Raw genomic sequence first — 19,072 nt, 5'->3', positions numbered from 1 at the left:
ACCTATAATGGAAAAGAATCTGAAAAAGAGCAGATAGATATGTATAAGTGAATCACTTTGCGGACACCTAAAACTAACACAACATTGTAAATCAGCTAGACTTCAATTTTTTAAAAAAGGAAGCATCTTAGAAAAGCATCTGATTTTCCTATTGTCTATTTAAAATGGTGTAGAAATGCATAGACATGCATGGAAACATAATGTCTAAATTTTAACATGTAAAAATGCATACCTTAAGATAAATTACCAAAGAAAGATTCAGGCATCGGTGTCATTATGTGCCTATGCGTTTTGACTGTGATCTGAAAGGGCATGCTGAGGCTCACGGAGAGGGGTCTCATCCTCCAAGGGTCATTCATTCTTTTCGCTATTTGGCTCTCCTAACAAACTCTTGCTGAGTGCCCCCAGGTGAAGGGGGCTGGAGTAGAAGCTTCTACATGTTATGTCATGCACAAGCAATGCAACAGCTACAGACGTGGCTACGTCTCTGTGTAGTTCTACTGCTATCTGCTGGATCGAGATAGAGATTAGATATCAATACCATCTCCATCTGCATCCAGTTAGGAGGCTATTATTTATACCCCTATTATTAATAGACACAGAGGGAAGCAGCGGGGCAGGGAGAAGCAGACGTCAGTCCTAGTCCTGAGCCTTCACTCTTGGCCCTGTTCCAACTTTCATTTTCACGAAGAGAGAAATCGAAACTTGTGCTCGGGGAAGAGTTAGTCAAGGAAGGCGTTTCCCTCCTCCCCACGTGACAGGTTGCCCGGCACATATAAAGTGAGCCTGCAGCTGCAGGGCAGCCTCAGGGCACCTGGCCACCATGTGGATGCTGGTAGCCGTGTCATTTACTCTCAAGCTGCTGAGCGCCTTCGTGCAGCACCTGTGGAGCAGCCTGGGAGCCCTGTTGCCCCGGCTCAGGGCAGCATGCTGGCTGGCAGGGGGCAAGAAGGGCCAGCAGCGGCGGGGCAGGAGAAAACCAAGGGAGACCAGCAGGGAAGACGAAGAGGACCGCGATCTGCGCATCACCCCCACCAGCGTTAATTATCACTTCACCCGCCAGTGCAATTACAAGTGTGGCTTCTGCTTCCACACGGCCAAAACGTCCTTCGTGCTGCCGCTGGCGGAGGCCAAGAGAGGCTTGCTGCTGCTGAAGGAAGCGGGTGAGTCCGGAGCCAGAACGCGACCAGGGGCTCAGCTGGTACGTGGCCGGCTGAGAGGAGGGGGCTGGGGGCGCGCATGGGCTGGACGGTTCCCCCAGAACCTTAGCGGTTCCCACAGCACAGGGAGGATGCCCTCCCGCCAGAGGATGTGGAGGTGAATTGGGGGATGGGTGTCTAGGCTTCCCAATCCGCAGAGTCGGCTGGCCTGGGGTAAGTGGAGCAAACCCATCCTCCTGTCGCTGCTAAGCGAGCCGTGCGTGCACCTGCCGGGTCCCTGTCCGCCCAGCCCGCGGAACGAGGCAGGTCGGCAAGGTGGTGCTGCGCTCTGGGTCTGCCCGAAGCACCTGGGCTTTCCCAGAAACAGTTAATGGGGAAGGTTGCCAACAAATACAAACACTTAAGAGACCCAATAGTTGAACCTCTATTTTGGATTATTTACGTGTTCTTACTATGAAACTTTAGAGAAACTATTTACAACTCAGATGAGGCAATGGCTTTGCTCTGGAGACTTTCTCACTCAGTGTCAGCACGTCAGTAACCCGGAGGCATCTCAGAGAGACCCCAGCCTGTCCAGTGCTGCGGTGACATCTTCCGCTGCAGATCTGTCCTCCTTCTCTCCTTGTCCTCCTGTCTTCCCTAGAGCAACGTCAGCCACATTGCCAACTTTTCGCTCGACTTGCTTACGTTTTTTACAGACGTGTAACATGCATTTGCAGAGAGCTGCACACACCCAGGTAAACGGCACACAGATCTAGACAGAAAACAGCAGGGCACACAAAGCACATGCTCCCTTCAGCCCCTGCCCTTCCTGCCCAGGACAACCACCCGCTCTTATTCTAACACACACGCTAGTTTGGCCGGATTTCGTGCTTGATACGGTGAGATCGTAAGCTTGCACTTTATTGGATCTGACTTATTTTGCTTTCCATACACCTGCCCAGTCATCCACAGCTCATCCAACGCCTGACCCACCTTGCCGTTCCCACTGGGATCCGGTTCAGGGTCTCATTATCTCTCACCAGGACTGTTGCAATTCATCTCATCGTCTCTGAGTCCCCTCTGAAAGCACGTTATCTTACTAAAATATATATGTTGATGGCTAACTCCCCCACTGGGCTCTCTCGCATGGCTTCCAAGCTCAAACTTCTCAGCACAGGCTTCAAGCTCAGCGTTACCACCCTTCACCCCAGTTCCTGGAGGGCCCCAAGCTGTGGACACATCATGTGACACATTCTTCCCCAACACCTGCCTCATGGAGCCTGTGATTTCACTGTTCTGTCTTCCTGGAATGCCTGTCACCTCAGTCTCTGTTGGTGAACTTCCAAAGCTCCTTAGAATTATTCCTGGTCCTCGTCATGCAGAATGAATGCCCTCTCGCCTTCCTTTGTGATTCCATGGCATTTGTTACAAATGCATGTATTATAGCATGTTTTACTTATTTTACTTTTTTAATTGAATGAAAGGTTCTTTAAATCCTATAATGCTTTACAGTTTTCAAAAGTTTCACACACGCACATGATTTCATATAATCCTAATTATAACCCTTTTTCTCCCGAGCGCTATCTTGCCCCTCCTTGCTTCCCTCTCCCCAATGGTAACCGCTAGTTTGTTCTCTGTATCTTTGAGTTTGATTCTTTTTTGTTTTATTCACTAGTTTGTTGTATTATTTTAGATTCCACACATAAAAGATATTATACAATATTTGTGTGACTTATTTCACTTAGCCTAATGCCCTCCAAGTCCATCCATGTTGCTGCAAATGTCAAAATTTCATTATTTTTTATGGCTGAGTAGTATTCCTTTGTGTATGTATACAACATCTTCTTTATCCATTCGTCTGTTGATGGACTCTTTAAACAAAAAATGTAAAAGCTTTTGCACAGCAAAGGAAACCACTGAAAAAATGAAAAGACAACCTATTGAGTAGGAGAAGATATTTGCAAATGATGTGACCGATAGAGGGTTAATAGGCAACATACATAAACAGCTGAGACAACTGAACATCAAAAAACAAACAACCCAGTTAAAAAATGGGCAGAACTGAGTAGAAGTTTTCCAAAGAGGAAATGCAGATGGCCAACAGGCACTTGAAAAGATGCTCAACACCACTAATCATCCGGGAAATGCAAATCAAAACCACAATGAGGTCCCACCTCACACCAGTCAGAATGGCCATCATCAAAAAGTCCACAAATAACAAATGCTGGAGGAGGTGTGGAGACAAGGGAACCCTCATACACTGTTGGTGGGAAGGTAAATTGGTACAGACACTGTGGAGAACAGTATGGAGGTTCCTTAAAAAACTAAAAATAGAATTACCATATGACCCAACATTTCCACTTCTGGATATATGTCAGAAAGAAGTAAAAACACTAATTTGAAGAGATACATGCACCCCAATGTTCATAGCAGCATTATTTACATTGCCAAGGTATGGAAGCAACCTAAGTGCCTATTGTAGCATATTTAAAATTGTGCTCTTGTGTTTTGTTGTTTTGTTTTTAATATCTGGGTCCCCAAAGAGTTTGAGTTCCAAGGTTGAAACCTGGCATTCTGCTTATCTTTCTGCCTAGCAAAATATCTAGAAGGTAATAGGAATCTAATGAATGGTTTTGAATGGATGAATTAGTGCATGAATGAACAAATGAAGAGAGGTCTGGGGTTATGGAATGAACTTAGACTCTTGATTCACAAGGCCAGGGTTTGAGTTCCTGCTCCAGCACTTAAACAATGTGTCAAGACATTTAACTTTCTGAATATCAGTTTAATATTCTTTAAAATAGAGACAATAACGATAATTCGTATATCAACCTTAAAAAGGTGTTACAAGGCACAAATAAATAAAGGCTCGTATGTTTTTTAACAGAGTATAAACTATTACAGTTATAAGTAATACTTTTATATCATGACCTCTCAGTTTTAAGTAAATAAAACCAAAGTTAGTTAAAATGGTTAAGGTATAGTATGGGTGATGTGTCCTGTAAGTAAGATTTCTGGCAAATGGAGGAAAATCTATTTTGGTGACTATTAAAATTTTAAATTTATTTTAAAATTTAAGCAATAAATGTACATTAAATTTAAAATGAAAATTACTGCTCTGGCTGAAGATGCTTCTAAAATATATTATTTACTTCTTTGGCTTTTTTTTTTTTTTCTTTTTTGGCTGAGTTGGGTCTTCGTTGCTGCGCGCGGGCTTTCTCTAGTTGCAGCGAGGGGGGCTGCTCTTCGTTGCGGTGCGCGGGCTTCTCATTGCGGTGGCTTCTCTTGTTGCGGAGCACGGGCTCTAGGTGTGTGGGCTCAGTAGTTGTGGCGCACGGGCTCAGTTGCTCCGCGGAATCTGGGATCTTCCCAGACCAGGGCTCGAACCCATGTCCCCTGAATTGGCAGGTGGATTCTAAACCACTGCGCCCCCAGGGAAGCCCACTTCTTTGGCTTTTAAACAGAGCAGACTGAATAGAACTCCACCATTATGAGCACCGGCCATGGATCGGTGCCGTGACAGGGTGGCTTGTATGTTGGCACCACTGTGAACTAACTGCTCCTCATCTAAGCTCTTAACGACACCTCTACATCCTGTTCCTTCAGTTTTCTCATTCTTTCATCCCCTCTAACCCAATCCTCAAACTCATCGCGGGCTACACCACTGGCCGATACACTGTTTCACTTTCTCTAGTTACCTGCCCCTACTTAACCACAGTTTTGGGGAATCGTATTTTTATTGGGTAATAATGCTCATCATACAGACCACCTCCTAGCATGTTAGCTTATAAATAGTGAGGTGCTGTAATTTACCACTGCCCCATTGTAGAAACGTCTGAGAATACAGGAGGGTGCTAGAAAAAACTAACTGATGAGATTTGGTCCTCCACAAACCGGGACTGTCCCGGGAAAGCTAGGATGGAGGGCGTCCCTGCACTCTTAGGAAGATCCAAGGCTTTGGAGCTTTTTGGGCGTACGTCTTATAGCTCCATTTTTCTCTCATCTCATAATGTGACATTGAGAAAATACTACTTTTGCCATTAAAATAATAACGGATGTTGGTGAAGTGGAAAAACAGAAGGAAAAGCCATGCTCTTTCTGTCCCAGGTATGGAAAAGATCAACTTCTCCGGCGGAGAGCCATTCCTCCACGACCGGGGCAGATACCTCGGCCAGCTGGTGAAGTTCTGCAAACAGGAGCTGCAACTGCCCAGTGTAAGCGTAGTAAGCAATGGTAGCCTGATCCAGGAGAGGTGGTTCCGGAACTACGGTGAGAGCCTCGCGGGGCACGCGACCGCCGCCTCTGTCACTGTCTGTTGCTCTATTTCCCTCCATCCCGGGCTTTTGGCCAGGCCGGCTGGGGGTCCAAAGGGAGGAGGAACCAAGCGGGCTTACTCTAATCTCTTTTCAAGCCGGTAGGGCTCTAAGTAAACGAGTATTGCAGGGCAGATAACAGAACAGACTAGCCCCAGAACTCTTCCGAGAACGTTATTGGCGTAGCTAGCTTTTGCTGAGCCGCCAGTGGGGACAGTTAACCCAGTGTACAGTTTTGCAAGCCCTGACCTTATCGTTTGCTATCCGTGTTTAATTTTTAAAGTATTTTTGGAAATAACTCTCTTTTAGTAGTCTCGTGCACAAATTAAGTGATTAGACTAAAACAGTCCTTCTCACCTTTGGCTGCATATTTGGCTACTGAGGAACTTTACAAAATATCTGTACTGGGACTGGACTCCAGACTAATTGTATCAGAGCCTCGTGGTATGTGGACAGGCCAGCTTGGGGTGCTCCAAGGGATTCCACTATACGACCCAGGGTTACAAACCCCTGGTCCTAAGACTGGGAAGCTAAGTTTGACATAGATGTTAATATTCAGAGAGCAGTACCTGGGATTTAGGAGGCACTTGAAAAATGTTAGCTATTATAACTACTATCATTTTGGGAAACAGTTCTAACTGAACTCTTAGAGTAAAATGTTCTGTGCTTTGCTTTGTGTAAGTTGTTTGAGCCTTGAAATCATCCAAAAGGTAGTTGCATTTGCGATCTGTTGAGGACATTCCCAGGAGAACTCTGATAAAATCCTCCTTCCAAGATGATGAAGAAATGGATGTGGACCCGCAGGGTGTGGATGTGGGTAGAACAGCCCCCACCTGAGGAAGGTTAACTGGAAGACCACAGGGCAATGAGTCCACCTCACAATGACCGTGAAGGGAGCCACTCAGTGAAAGAGGGGGTCAGAAGTTCAAAAGCAAGCTTTGGGAACCAGATTCAGAGAGATAAGACAGGGTTAGGGAGCTGTGTGATCAGAGAAGAACTGGTTGGGTTTGCTGTCTGTGTCCCCAGGGCAGCTCCCTCCCTCCAGGATGGGCTCCACGTGCTGTCAATGTGGTGTAAAGAGTAGGGACCGGGAGGATCCCTGCGCCTTTGGGTCAGAAGCTCAAATGTTGTACGGGAGACGTGGTGCAAATTAGTGACTTTGGAAGTGCATAAGAAAAAGGATCATTAGTGGTAGGGAGACAAAAAGAAGGTATGAGGACTATTAATAGTGGACACGTGGACAGCCATTTATGAACTTCCGTTGATCTTTGTCCTATATGGGAGGTGAGGTTAGTGTCGCCATATGCTCAAATTATTAAAGGTACATCATAAATCTACATTCTATGTTAAATCTACCCCCCCCCCAAATATAGTTGCAAACAGTTTGAAATATTTTTAGATGTCTGGAGGAACAAACAAAACGTTTATGTCTACCCATGAGGTCCATAAGGCTCCGATTCTCCACCTCGGGCTTAAAGGCCTGTGTCTGCATCCTTGGATGGAAAAGCCTAATGGTGATGGTTTTCCCTCAGGGGAATATTTGGACATTCTCGCCATCTCCTGCGACAGCTTTGACGAGCAGGTCAATGTCCTTATTGGCCGTGGCCAAGGAAACAAGAACCACGTGGAAAATCTCCAAAAACTGAGGACGTGGTGCAAAGATTACAGAGTGGCCTTCAAGATAAATTCTGTCATCAATCGATTCAACGTGGACGAGGACATGAAGGAACAGATTAAAGCCCTGAACCCCATCCGCTGGAAGGTACGTACCGTGTCGCTTTTGCTGGTTGTAATTAAGAGAACGGTCAGGAGAGACTTGCTTCAGCAAAACCAGAAATGATAAGGATACGGAGAACTATGGATTCAGAGAGCCAGATGGGAAAGCAGGCCCTTGGTCCTTCTTTCAGTTCTGCTAAACGTTAACTACTTACATTCTCTTTGTCTCAATTTCCCCCTTATAACTGATTTCCTTCTGGGATATTGTGGAAGTAAATATAAAAGAATATGAGAAGTGCTTGGAGATATTCTGAAGAATATGTTCATAGGAAGTCTAACTCGTATGTGTTTATTAAAATAATAAGACTGATTTGTCTTAAAAACTCTTGGCTTATTTATAAATGGGTATATGTTCTTCATAAATTCTGTGAGTTCATTTTTCATAGAATTATTAGAAGCTAATGGGAGAAAGGCCATCCCCAGGTGGTAGCAAAATTCATTCCCAAGATTCAGTCACCCAGATGTGTGCTTTAGGACTTGGCCCCACTATCAGCTACTAAAAAGTCTAAGGTTCAAATACTCGTAAGCCAATTCAAAGTGACTTACAGCACCCACCGTGCACAGATGCTTACAAAGAATTGTAAACTGAAGGTTTCTGCCCCTGGCTGTTTTTCAGAATGAACTCAGGGAACTGTTTCAAATCAGCTTCTTGGGCCTCATCCTATACTCATTATCCTGAAACAGATTAGCAGGAGGGTTTGTGTGAATATGTTTTCTTAACAAGCTGCCCTGATGATTGCTATGCAGGTATCCAAAGTCTGTGCCTGAACCCCAGACTAATGCAACTAAAGATAAGATGTAGAATTCAACTCTAGCAAGTAAAAGATTTAAAGAAAACTCTTGTAATATAAAGCTATGTGTGCTGGGATAATGTGGCAGGGTGAAACAGGCAAGGTTTATTTCTGTCAAAGAGCCAGGAAGACTTCGTGTAGGAGGAGGTACTTGGCTCCTGCTCGGACAGAGGGACAGAATTTCCACATGTAGGGAAGACCTAAGGAAGGAATTCCTGTCTAGACACCAAGGAAACCTTTCCTATCAAAGCTGCCTGGGATGTGCTGTTAATCCCATGTTGGCACTCAGAGAAGGGTTATGGAGATGGGAAAGGGATTCATGTATTATTTTCCTGAGGTTATCCTGTAACACGTGGAAGTGAGTTATGGGAAACAAGAAATGTTTCTTACTTTAAAAAGTTTTAATTTGTATGTTGAACTTGATGTTTGGTTATATATGTAAGTAAGCTGGAATATCAGCCACTCTCCCAGGTCCAGGAGAAACTGAAAACAGCTACAGAAACAGGGGCGTTGGGAGGACCCCGGGCTATGACCCACTGTGTGGAGGTGTCGGAGGAGAGCCAGACGGCTAAGCTCCAAGCTCTTAGATTTCCCTTCTAGAACACCCTGCCTGTCCGCACTCATGTACTCTACTTATATATTATAAATACGTTATTATATATACATATTTTTTCTCATAGCTTTGATTTGCTCATGACTCCTTGTCACTTCTTCTCTACCTCTTTTCTCCAATCTTTCGACTCCTTCTCTGGCTTCCGCTTGGCTGATTCTCTCCAGAATTGGCTTTTCAAATTTTTGGAGGGAGAGGATTAGCTGCTGTCCATTTAGAAAACAGTTTTTGCATCAGATCACTGAGGTCTGCAGGAAGCAAACTGACGTACACCTGGATCAGGTGTCAACTGTTATGCAATTGCTCATGTGGTTCAGAACCTGCTCCCCCGGGCACAGCCTCCTCTGTGGGAGGCCCTGGGCTTGCAGGCAACCATTATTTTGTAGCCTGAAGATATTAGGTTATAAGACTAGATCAAATGTAATCTAGACCCGTTTTTAAACATTTATATTTTGGGAATGTTTGGGCTTCTAGTACCATATCCCTAAATTTCAGGGCATGTTCTCATTTCCCCAGAGCAGTGTCTTTCTAGAATGTTCCGTAGTTGGAGGAGTCTTCTTTGCTCAGGAGAGGTTCAGGGAGAAATGAGATTCGGGGCAAAAAGAGATGGAAAGCTCTTCACAGAGCCCACACCACCCTTGTGTTTCAGGTCTTCCAATGCCTCATAATCGAGGGTGAGAATTCTGGAGAAGATGCTCTGAGAGAAGCAGAACCGTTCGTGATAAGTGATGAAGAGTTTGAAGCGTTCTTGGACCGCCACAGAGACGTGCCCTGCCTGGTGCCCGAGTCTAACCAGAAGGTTGTGTGAAGCAAACGTTGTTTTGTTCCCCATCACACATTTAGCTCCGAACAAGAATGTGTCTCCACCAAGGGCCGCACACACTGTGGCTTTGGAGGGTCTGCGTGGAGAGACGGGAGTAGTCTCAGGGCTGAGGTGGAAGTTTCACTAGATCTTTAGGTTTCCAGTGTGAAAAACTGGATCCATCCTGTTAGTCCAAATGTACGTAGCATGTAGGTTCAACAGTGTCAGCCAAAGCACGTCTACAGTTTGGAGCTCCCAGGTGTTACCAGAGACAGAGTAACTAATCAGTGTGTTCTCAGAGGCTAAAGAAACAAAGAACTTATTCAAAGCTACATTCCTGCAGTGTTAGGGACAGGAGTAAAAAATGGAAGGTAGCCTGATACTCAACATACAGAGAAGAGGTAAGCTTATGTCCCCTGTATGGAATGTTATACTGACTATATAACCTGTTTCAAAGAATATTAGGGAACAAGGATACATTTGCATGATATGATATTAGGTACAAATGAAGAACTATAGGCAAAATTCATTTGACCTTTTAATCCTAATGTGCAAAAAAGCTGTGTATGTACACGTCCCATGGCCATCTTGGGATAATGGGATTATCAGTCATTTTTGTTTACCTCGATAACTGTTTGGACTTTAAATTTGTCTAAAATAGGTAGTTTTATTGTTTTTAAAGTATTTAAAAATCAAAAGCTTTCCCCATCTTCCACCAAAGAATGTACACGCAGCGAAATCTCTCCCTCATATGCTTACATCATATTAGGAAGTTCAGAACAAGGATTCATTCCTTATACTTCAGACTTCTGAGTAACGTCCCAGAGTACGAGTAAGAAAATTCCTGAATGCGATCAGAGCAGCTTTTGAAAAGAAGACAGAGAACAGAGGAGAATACTCATATCTATACAGTGTTTTATTTGACTTTTTAAAATTTGTCTTAATTACATAGGTAACGTGAGATCAAAGAAAATATGTCATAAATTACTACTTTTTGAGCACTTCACAGAGGCTTCTTGAGCCAGAAATATTACCCCCATTTTAGAAACTCTGAGGCTGAGTCATAGGGTGAACTGACCTCACCTACATGACAGAAAGGATTAGCGGACCTCCCTCATGTCAGAGGTAAAGTGAGCTGACCTCACCTGCATGAGAGGTGTGGTTAGCTGACCTCACCTGTGTCAGAGGGGAAGTTAGCTGACCTCACCTGTGACAGAGGTAGAGTTAGCTGACCTCACCGGTGACAGAGGCAGGGTTAACTCACCTCCCTTAGAGCCCAGCAAGGGACAAACTGGGGTTTGGGTAACTCCAGATCCTGAGAAGCTTACCCGTCAGCTCATTCCAAACTTCATTGTACAGACAACCCCCCAGGCAGGGTCTTTTGCTAAAATGCAGATTTAGGGTCAGCATGGTTGGGAAGTTATTGAGAGGAGGCGACCACTATTTGACCCAGAGCTGGACTGGGGCGATTGGGGGCTCCTAACCCCTCCTCCGTCTTCAGGATGTACACGCCCACGGTGAGACCATCCGGATGGTACGTGTAACTGAACCCGGCTCAGGCTTCTCCATAAACTTTTAAGACCAGCAGAGGGTGCTGAGGTCTCCTTGTCTTGCAAGTCTCACCCAAGACGAGCTTTGCATGTCGGTTCCCTTGCACTGGTGAGGTCAGCTCACTTCACCTCTGACATAGGCAAAGTCGGCGAGCCCTGCCTCTCATGTAAGTGAGGAGGTCAGCTACCTAACTACACCTGACGGACGTGAGGTCAGTTAACTATATCTCTGACATAGGTGAGCTCAGCTAAGCTTACCTCTGATGTAGGTGAGGTCAGCTAACCACGCCTCTTATGTAGATGAGGTCGGTGAACTCTGCCTCTGACATAGGCGGGGTCAGCTCACTTTACCTCGGACATGGGTAAGGTTTCACCCAGGGAACTCCCAACTCCCAGCAAGCGGGTCTGAGGTGGACCCACGATTCAGCATTTTAACCAGCTCCCAGCTGCTGCTGCTTCCTGGCCCACCTCCAGACATTCAGGAACAAGGTCCCGACCTGGCCATGCACAGGAGCTGGCAAGCTACAGCCCATGGGACAAACCCAGAATGCAAGCCAAGAATGGTTGGAAAAAGAATCAAAACAAGAATGACATCCGTGACTCATGAAAAGTATACGAAACGCAATTATAAGGTCGATAAGGAAGGTTTCAGTGGAACACAGCCACGCTTGCTCTCTAAGCATTGTCCAAAGTGGCTTGTAGTTGCCACAGAGACCACGTGGTCTATGAGACTGAAAACATTTACTCTCTGGCCCTTGACAGAAAAATGTGTGCAGACTCCTTCCTATATGGTGTACGTATAGAGGGTATAACTTCCTATGAGGGCATAGGCACCCTCTCTATATACCTATAGAAGGCACAACTAGTTGCAAGTAATGTAAGTAACTTTAAAATACTCAGATAAGCTCCCAGGTCATAGCATGAAAGGGATTCTGCTTTATTCACTGAAAAGGGGGTCCATCAGAGGCATGGCGCACACAGAGAATATTGGGCAATGAAGGACAGGGTTCCCCAGAGCTGGAGGAAATGGGGAAATTAGCCTGGGGGTTTCACTGTCAGAGGAGCCTTCAGAGTGGCATGTGACCCTTCCAGCATGGGACAGAAGCCAGCCTGCTAGAATCTGCTGAAATCCGAATGGACACAGATGGCTCGAAGATGAGTGTTAGGTGGGTATGGGGCATTGGCAGATGGCTCGCCTTGCAAGGGACGCATCTAAAGACACTCAAGAGATTTAAGAAATGTGGCCTCCAGAAATAATAAAGCACAAACGCACAAACGCGGTAAGACAGACAGTTGAGCATATACATACTGAAAAAATATGCTTGAAACTAAATTGGTATGTAATTTCTACTTTGCAGATGAGAGATTCCTACCTTATTCTGGATGAATATGTGAGTATGTCTAATGCATTATCAAATGATCCCTTAAAAATTCATTGAGCAGCAAGGTCAGGGTTGAGTTATCATCAGCATAAACTTTTGGTCCATATTCATTCTTTTTGGCCAGCATTTCATATTTTTATTGTCACTGACTAACATGAATATTATAGAGCCCTTCCTTCGCTGTGTCCGTCTCTGAGCTAAGGGGTTGGGCGGGCATTGGCTTGAATCCGATCCCAGGCTTTGCACACACCCGCACTCGATGGCCTTTTCCCTATGGCTATGGATCCATGGATGTCGCATGGAGCTGACATCACACAAAGCAGAGTCCTTTGTTATGCCATCTTCGGCTGGGTTCTCTGGTCAAGGGGCACCCAGGAATCTTTGCAGGAAGGGCGTGTCATACTTGACGTTATTGCCTTTAATACCTCAGATGCTACCAGCTTGTCCTCTGACAGATGGCTCTTGGCTTTGGGGAGAAGAGGTTACGGTTTCTCTCCAAAAGCCACTGATACCTTCCTACCCCACTGCCTGCCAAAGGAAGAGATACACCATCATTCTCCGAACTGAAAAACAAATCACTTCTCCCTTTCCTTGTCTCTTTTTCTTTTCTTTTTCTGTCCCGATTCCTAAACTTTTGCCAATATATCTAGCACTGGACAAATAATTCCATTCAAAGATCTGTTTTGAAGAAATGAGCTCCAACAAGAAGCATGGCTTTTCCATATTTAAACTGAATTTGGTATTTTGAGAAATGCTTACTGTGACTTTTGATATTTTATTATTTTCAAGTTAATCAGTGATGATTCGCAGTCATTCACTTATTGTCAATATGTGCTTTCGTTAAGGAGCAGAGGGGAAAAGGTGGTAACACAAATGTTCAGTTCATGGGTTCAAGGTAGAGAGGAAAAGTTAAACGGGAATTATTTTTGGAGTACCATGACCGGCTGGGGATGTTGACCGAAATGTTCCTCCACAAACTCTCTGGTTTCTGTACAGTTGGAATAAATCGAGTGGGAACAAAATTTACTTTTGGCAATCTAAGAACATGTTGATTCAACAAGCGTTACTACAAAATGCTGTGTGCCGTGGTAGGTCATAGAGGTGTGAAGATCTGGTTCCAGTCTGTAAGATGCTTAATTTAGGATAAAAACCAAGACCCTTACCAGGGAATATGTGCTACTCTTCTTGATGTGGGACCTGCCCGCCTCTGCAGCACCTTTCTTACCACGCTATCTCCCTTTCTTTTTCTTTTCTTTCTTTTTTTTTTTTTTGCGGTACGCGGGCCTCTCACTGCTGTGGCCTCTCCCGTTGCGGAGCACAGGCTCCGGACGCGCAGGCGCAGCGGCCACGGCTCACGGGCCCAGCCGCTCCGCGGCACGTGGCATCTTCCCGGACCGGGGCCCGAACCCGCGTCCCCCGCATCGGCAGGTGGACTCTCGACCACTGCGCCACCAGGGAAGCCCTCCCTTTATTTATTTATTTATTTATTTTTTAAGCCCTCCCTTTCTTAAAAGAAGCTTTTACACTTTTACAAAATTATTATTCCTGCACACACAGTTTTCACTCCGGCAATATCATCTACCTGAAATTTCCCAAACTCACCGTGCTGTTTCACGCTTCTGGGCGTTTACGATATTGTTCTCTCTAGCTTACAATTTCAAAACACAACTTAGATGGCAACGTTTTTTGGAAGCCTTTCCGGGTTACCCCGCCCCCAGTGGAGGGACAGTCACGTGTCTATAGTTCTGTTTATCGTGCTCTTACCTGGCCTCAGGTGTTCACGGGGGTGATGGGAGCTGGTTGGATACAGAGACGGTGTCCCCAGAGTTCAACGTCCCCACTGAAGCACCCGGTTCACAGCTCTCTGGTCCACAAACAGCTGCTGGAATGATTGGAACATCAAAAGTCATTTTGAGTTGATCCCCCGAATTGAGTTTTACAGGAAATATCCCCAAATCTCTGTCATGAATTTCCTAGATGCGCTTCGTGAACTGCAGAAACGGTCGGAAGGATCCTTCCGCGTCCATCCTGGATGTCGGCGTAGAAGAGGCGATAAAATTCAGCGGCTTTGACGAAAAGATGTTCCTCAAGCGAGGTGGGAAGTACGTATGGAGCAAGGCGGACCTGAAGCTGGACTGGTAAAGCTGAAGGCCGAACACCCTCCAGCCCATCTGAGGGGACGGCCCTGGCACTGAGCGCGCGGCTGCCCTGCTTCCCGTCGGCACTGCCCGCGGCCCCAAGTTCGACTTTCAGTCGCGCGTGGAATCTGATTGCCTGGGGTAACTGCACAGATAAATAACTGGGAACATGGAAATCCTTAGAACATGCAAGACCATTAACTTTAGTTAGTTAGCTTATTATGGACTTAATTTGGGGGTAGTATTTACTATGACTCCTATATTTCCGTTTTGAAGTTATTTCTCTAGTCCTTTCATTTGATAGTTATTTTCCCATCTGGAAAAATTACCATTTATCTCCCCCGATTATTTCTGCTTTAGCCATGAGGCTCTTTCCTTTTCGGCCTTTATGTCACTGCAGCCTTGGACTTTTTCCCCGGAAGTTTAGAAGTAGTCCAGGGTTTCCCTGGTGGCGCAGTGGTTGGGGGTCCGCCTGCCGATGCAGGAGACACGGGTTCGTGCCCTGGTCCGGGAAGATCCCACATGCCGCGGAGCAACTAAGCCCGTGAGCCATGGCCGCTGCGCCTGCGCGTCCGGAGCCTGTGCTCCGCAGCGGGAGAGGCCACAGCAGTGAGAGGCCCGCGTACCGCAAAAAAAAAAAAAAAAAAAAAAACAGAAGTAGTCCACACGTGTTTCAAAGAATAAGAAATGATCATCTTGCCAGGCTTTGACAACTCTCTAGAAGGAGATAACTCATGTCCCCTCCCGGGGCTCTGCACGGCCCTGACCCACGCTGCCTATTCCAGGAATGTGCATCACCTCTGCTGCACGCCTTTCTCTTCCAAGATTCTTAACAAAACCAAGGTGCGCTTTAAATTTAGCGATGAGGTTGACACGGGGTCAGGGCTTGGGCTGCCGTGTGAATCTGCTGAGTCTGTCAAGCAACAGCATAGGAGTTTATTTGCTTGCTGTCCCCGTGTCCCTGAAAAGTGACGCGTTTCTGGAGCGGCACGAACTCATCTGCAAAAGCAGCGGGCAAAGGTGGGGCAAAGGGTGTGGCGAAGAGTGCAGGGTGAACCAGGGTTTTCTGTAAATGAAGCTGTGGCACAATATAATATTTCCCATTTAACTCTGCATCACTTGAAATGAGAATGTAATCTAGGTCAATATAAGATCCAGAGCCTTCCTTTGCTAGGCTAAGAAAGAGCTTGAGGGAAAATGTCACTTGAATTGGGTCAAGGAAAAAAATCTTCTCCTCTTGGAAATACCACATGCAGTTTGTTCATGCAACCTAGACAGCATCCCATTTCCTGGGAAATAGTCATTTCCTATCATTGTTTTACAAATGCAAAATCACGGACAATTTTTTGCTTAAAGAACTCTTGTAATCCAGCTGCCGTTCCAGCGTTGGCCACTAGGTGGCATTTAAATGTTGCCTGATTCCCTTACGCAGCCATGCAGAAATTCCGCTTCAGAACCTTTCTTCAAGACTTGGTGATTTTGAAAGTTTGGTTTATGTGATTTTTTTTTTTTTTTCTCAGAAAAGACATTCCTACTTCAAATTTTAAATCACTGTAATTCAACTGAAATTTGTTTGTATGTCTTCTGCGATAGAATGGTTGTCATGTATTTTCCATTTTATTTTATGTTTTTAAGAAAAAAAAAAGAATTAGAAAGTATTTTTTCCTCTATGGGTCTTGATAGTATCTAAGCCATGACGACCTTAATATAATCAGATACGTATGTGAAAGCACAGAAGGCATTGTGTGGTATCCAGTAGATGCTCAATCATTATAATCTGAAACAAAATCTGAATCTGAAGCCCAAATCCTCTGAGTTGAAGTGAATTTCTCTCGAGCTGAGGGGAACTGCATTTCTCTTTCCCAAAAGGGAACTATAAAGTGAAACACTGTACTTGAGGAAAAAAATATATGTATATATATATATATATATATAAAGAGAAAAAACAAAAAATAAAATTAAAAATGAACAAAAATCAGAAAAAGAGAAAAACAAATAAGCTATTTAAAGTGCACTTTTCAGGGCTTCCCTGGTGGCGCAGTGGTTGAGAGTCCGCCTGCCGATGCAGAGGGCACGGCTTCGTGCCCCGGTCTGGGAAGATCCCACATGCTGCGGCCGCTGAGCCTGTGCTCTGCGGCGGGAGAGGTCACGGCAGTGAGAGGCCCGTGTACCGCTAAAAAAAAAAAAAAAAGCACTTTCCTGCTGTTTTTACACCACAACCCCCTTTCTTATGCACGGAGAGAATTTTCAAAGCCTTCATGTTTAAAATATTCAAATGTTCATTTTTATTAAGTGGGAGAAGTCAGGACATTTATCATTAGAGTAAAATTCAAGTTGGGATTATATAACATTTTGGTTTATAGTTTCAGTTTTTAAATGTGTGTATCAGTTTTGTGAGACATATTCCTTTTTTATTAGGAAAATAAAAGGTAATTTAAGTGAGGTATCTCAATGTAAGGGTTAAAGGCAAATATTTTGTGGTGCTTTCAATTATTGCTTAGTTTAGTTTGTAATACTATGAATAGAATTTTGTCTTAAGAAAGCTAGAAAGATCAGACATTAGTAGCAGCGTGCTGGTTTAGGAGGGAGGAACCATCTTTGTTATTTGGTGATAAATGCTGTGAAAGTTGTGCCTGTTTTAAGTTTGAAGATGAATGAGATCATTTGGCTGAAAAATCGGACATGTCAGCTCCCGTTCTATGACAATCTGGAGTTTGGGGTCTAGTTGTTGGGCCAGTGGCGAGAATCAGGATACCAAAACAGGCGGACAAATTCTCAATGAGGCCCCATCAGGCAATAGTTCACCCGTAGGCCATCCTTCTGGTGGAAGGACTGTTTCATTCACTGCGATTAGTTGGAGACTAGTCATGCAGTCAGACTTTAAGGTTTTTTCTTGAGTACATTTAGGACATTCTTAAGTTTAGGGAAATATATGTAAATATGTATATATTTTTTCTCCATAGAGGATGCTCTTGACTACTGGTCTGCTGTATTGTAAGGTGTTCTAATACATTAAAGTATTTTTTGTACACTGCCTTCACCTTCAGTGGGTCAGCGTAACGCAGTCTCTCCTTGGTGTGTGTTTAAAGTAATTACAACGCTTTTACAAACCACCCTCGCTAAAGGCGAGCACACTTTAAAAATCAAGAAGGTTATCCATACTTGACAAGCACACTTTAACCAACCCACTGGGCAAGGAGATGGAGCAGAGGTGAGCCCCTGGGGAAGAAACTCCTTGTGCTCTCAAAGGAAAGCCAGTGTCTTGGGGGGCCAGTGTCCAGAACTTGATCCCTTCGGAAGGAAAGAATTCCTGCAGACAGGCAGAAAGAATAGCACCAGCCCACGGTACGGGTGGTCGTAGAACCACCATTCTGCGAGACGTGGTCAGCGGTCCCAAGGGCAGGCGTCTGGCGGCCCAGAGACCGAGGAGGTGCAGAGGTCCCCCCAAGCGCCCAGTTCCGAGCGGTCCCCTCGGTCCCCTCAGATGCATCGGGCCGGCCCTGCCGCTGCTCCCCCTGTCAGCCTGTTTCTCCCTCCCACCTGCTTCCTGGCTCTGGGAGCGAAGAGTTCCACATCCCTGGCTCCGATGCCCACCTCACGTCACATCCTCCAGACACGGAATGGTCCTCCTCGGACCCGCGGCACTTCTCAGACATGTCCTTGCACTTGATCTCTGGTTACAAGCATTCACTTCTTCAGGAAGGATATGGCCTCACTCCCTTTTCCCATCCTGGATACATGCCAACCCTGGGCTCCAGCCCCCAGGACAGAGGTCAAATCCAGGGGCTTGAAGACAGTGAAAGAGACTCAAGGGGCAGCCAAGGTCCTCTGTCATTGTGGCTGGGACACGGACGGCCACATCTGGGGTACACAACCCAGTGTCAAGCCACTGCTGGCACATGTCGTACCAGTCAGGGCAAAAGGATGGGAAATTACACAGAAAACCCACATGGCAATTTCAACTCAGATGCCATTGAGCTGGGTTTGCAAGACCAGAAAGACTTTAACCACATTCCCCCCCCCCCAATGATTCTGCAAAGAATATGCATTTGGAGAATATTTGAAAAACAGAGTGAAGCAAAATGAAGAAAATACAAATTACCCAGAGGCAACTGCTAATTAATTTCATGCATATGTCCAGTAATGCATAGTTTTCATAGAACTGAGATCTTACTCAGTTTTATTTTCCACTAGTATCTTATGAAGAGTTTTAAAGCCAATTAGCATTCTTACACTTTAATGAGAACAGCCAATTCTTAATAATTCACGCAAAAAGATGAGAAGAGATTCAATGGTATTCTAAAAATGGCAGCTAATTTGAAAAAAAAAAATCACTGGATTTCATTTTTGAGTTGTTTACATATTTGATTATGAATGTGAGTGCAACTCGTGCTCTGGGAATTCACTTTATCTAGAAAATATACATATTATAATGAAAAGAAAGCTTCTCTGCACAAGCTCATTCCTGGAGGATCCGGGGACCTGCCCCAAAGTGATTTATTTTTTCACCTGGGGCCATCTCGGCTTGTCCTTGCCTGGTTCCTTTTTATCTTAGGCTGCACCGGGTC

General features: G+C 45.1%; 1 protein-coding gene across 1 annotated transcript; it reads left to right on the top strand.

Annotated features, from left to right (window-relative positions):
- Window positions 1-771: 771 nt before the first annotated feature.
- On the top strand, window positions 772-16,403 carry RSAD2 (radical S-adenosyl methionine domain containing 2). The gene is made up of 6 exons (XM_059078785.2): window positions 772-1,163; window positions 5,250-5,411; window positions 6,988-7,217; window positions 9,282-9,431; window positions 12,343-12,375; window positions 14,344-16,403. Exons 1-6 carry the CDS (start codon window positions 824-826, stop codon window positions 14,506-14,508), a joined length of 1,080 nt encoding a protein of 359 aa, XP_058934768.1. The 5' UTR covers window positions 772-823; the 3' UTR covers window positions 14,509-16,403.
- The last annotated feature ends 2,669 nt before the right edge of the window (window positions 16,404-19,072 follow it).

This window comes from Kogia breviceps, chromosome 11, assembly GCF_026419965.1.
Source record: "Kogia breviceps isolate mKogBre1 chromosome 11, mKogBre1 haplotype 1, whole genome shotgun sequence".
Taxonomy (NCBI): Eukaryota; Metazoa; Chordata; class Mammalia; order Artiodactyla; family Physeteridae; genus Kogia; species Kogia breviceps.
This window is presented reverse-complemented; position numbering and strand designations above follow the sequence as displayed.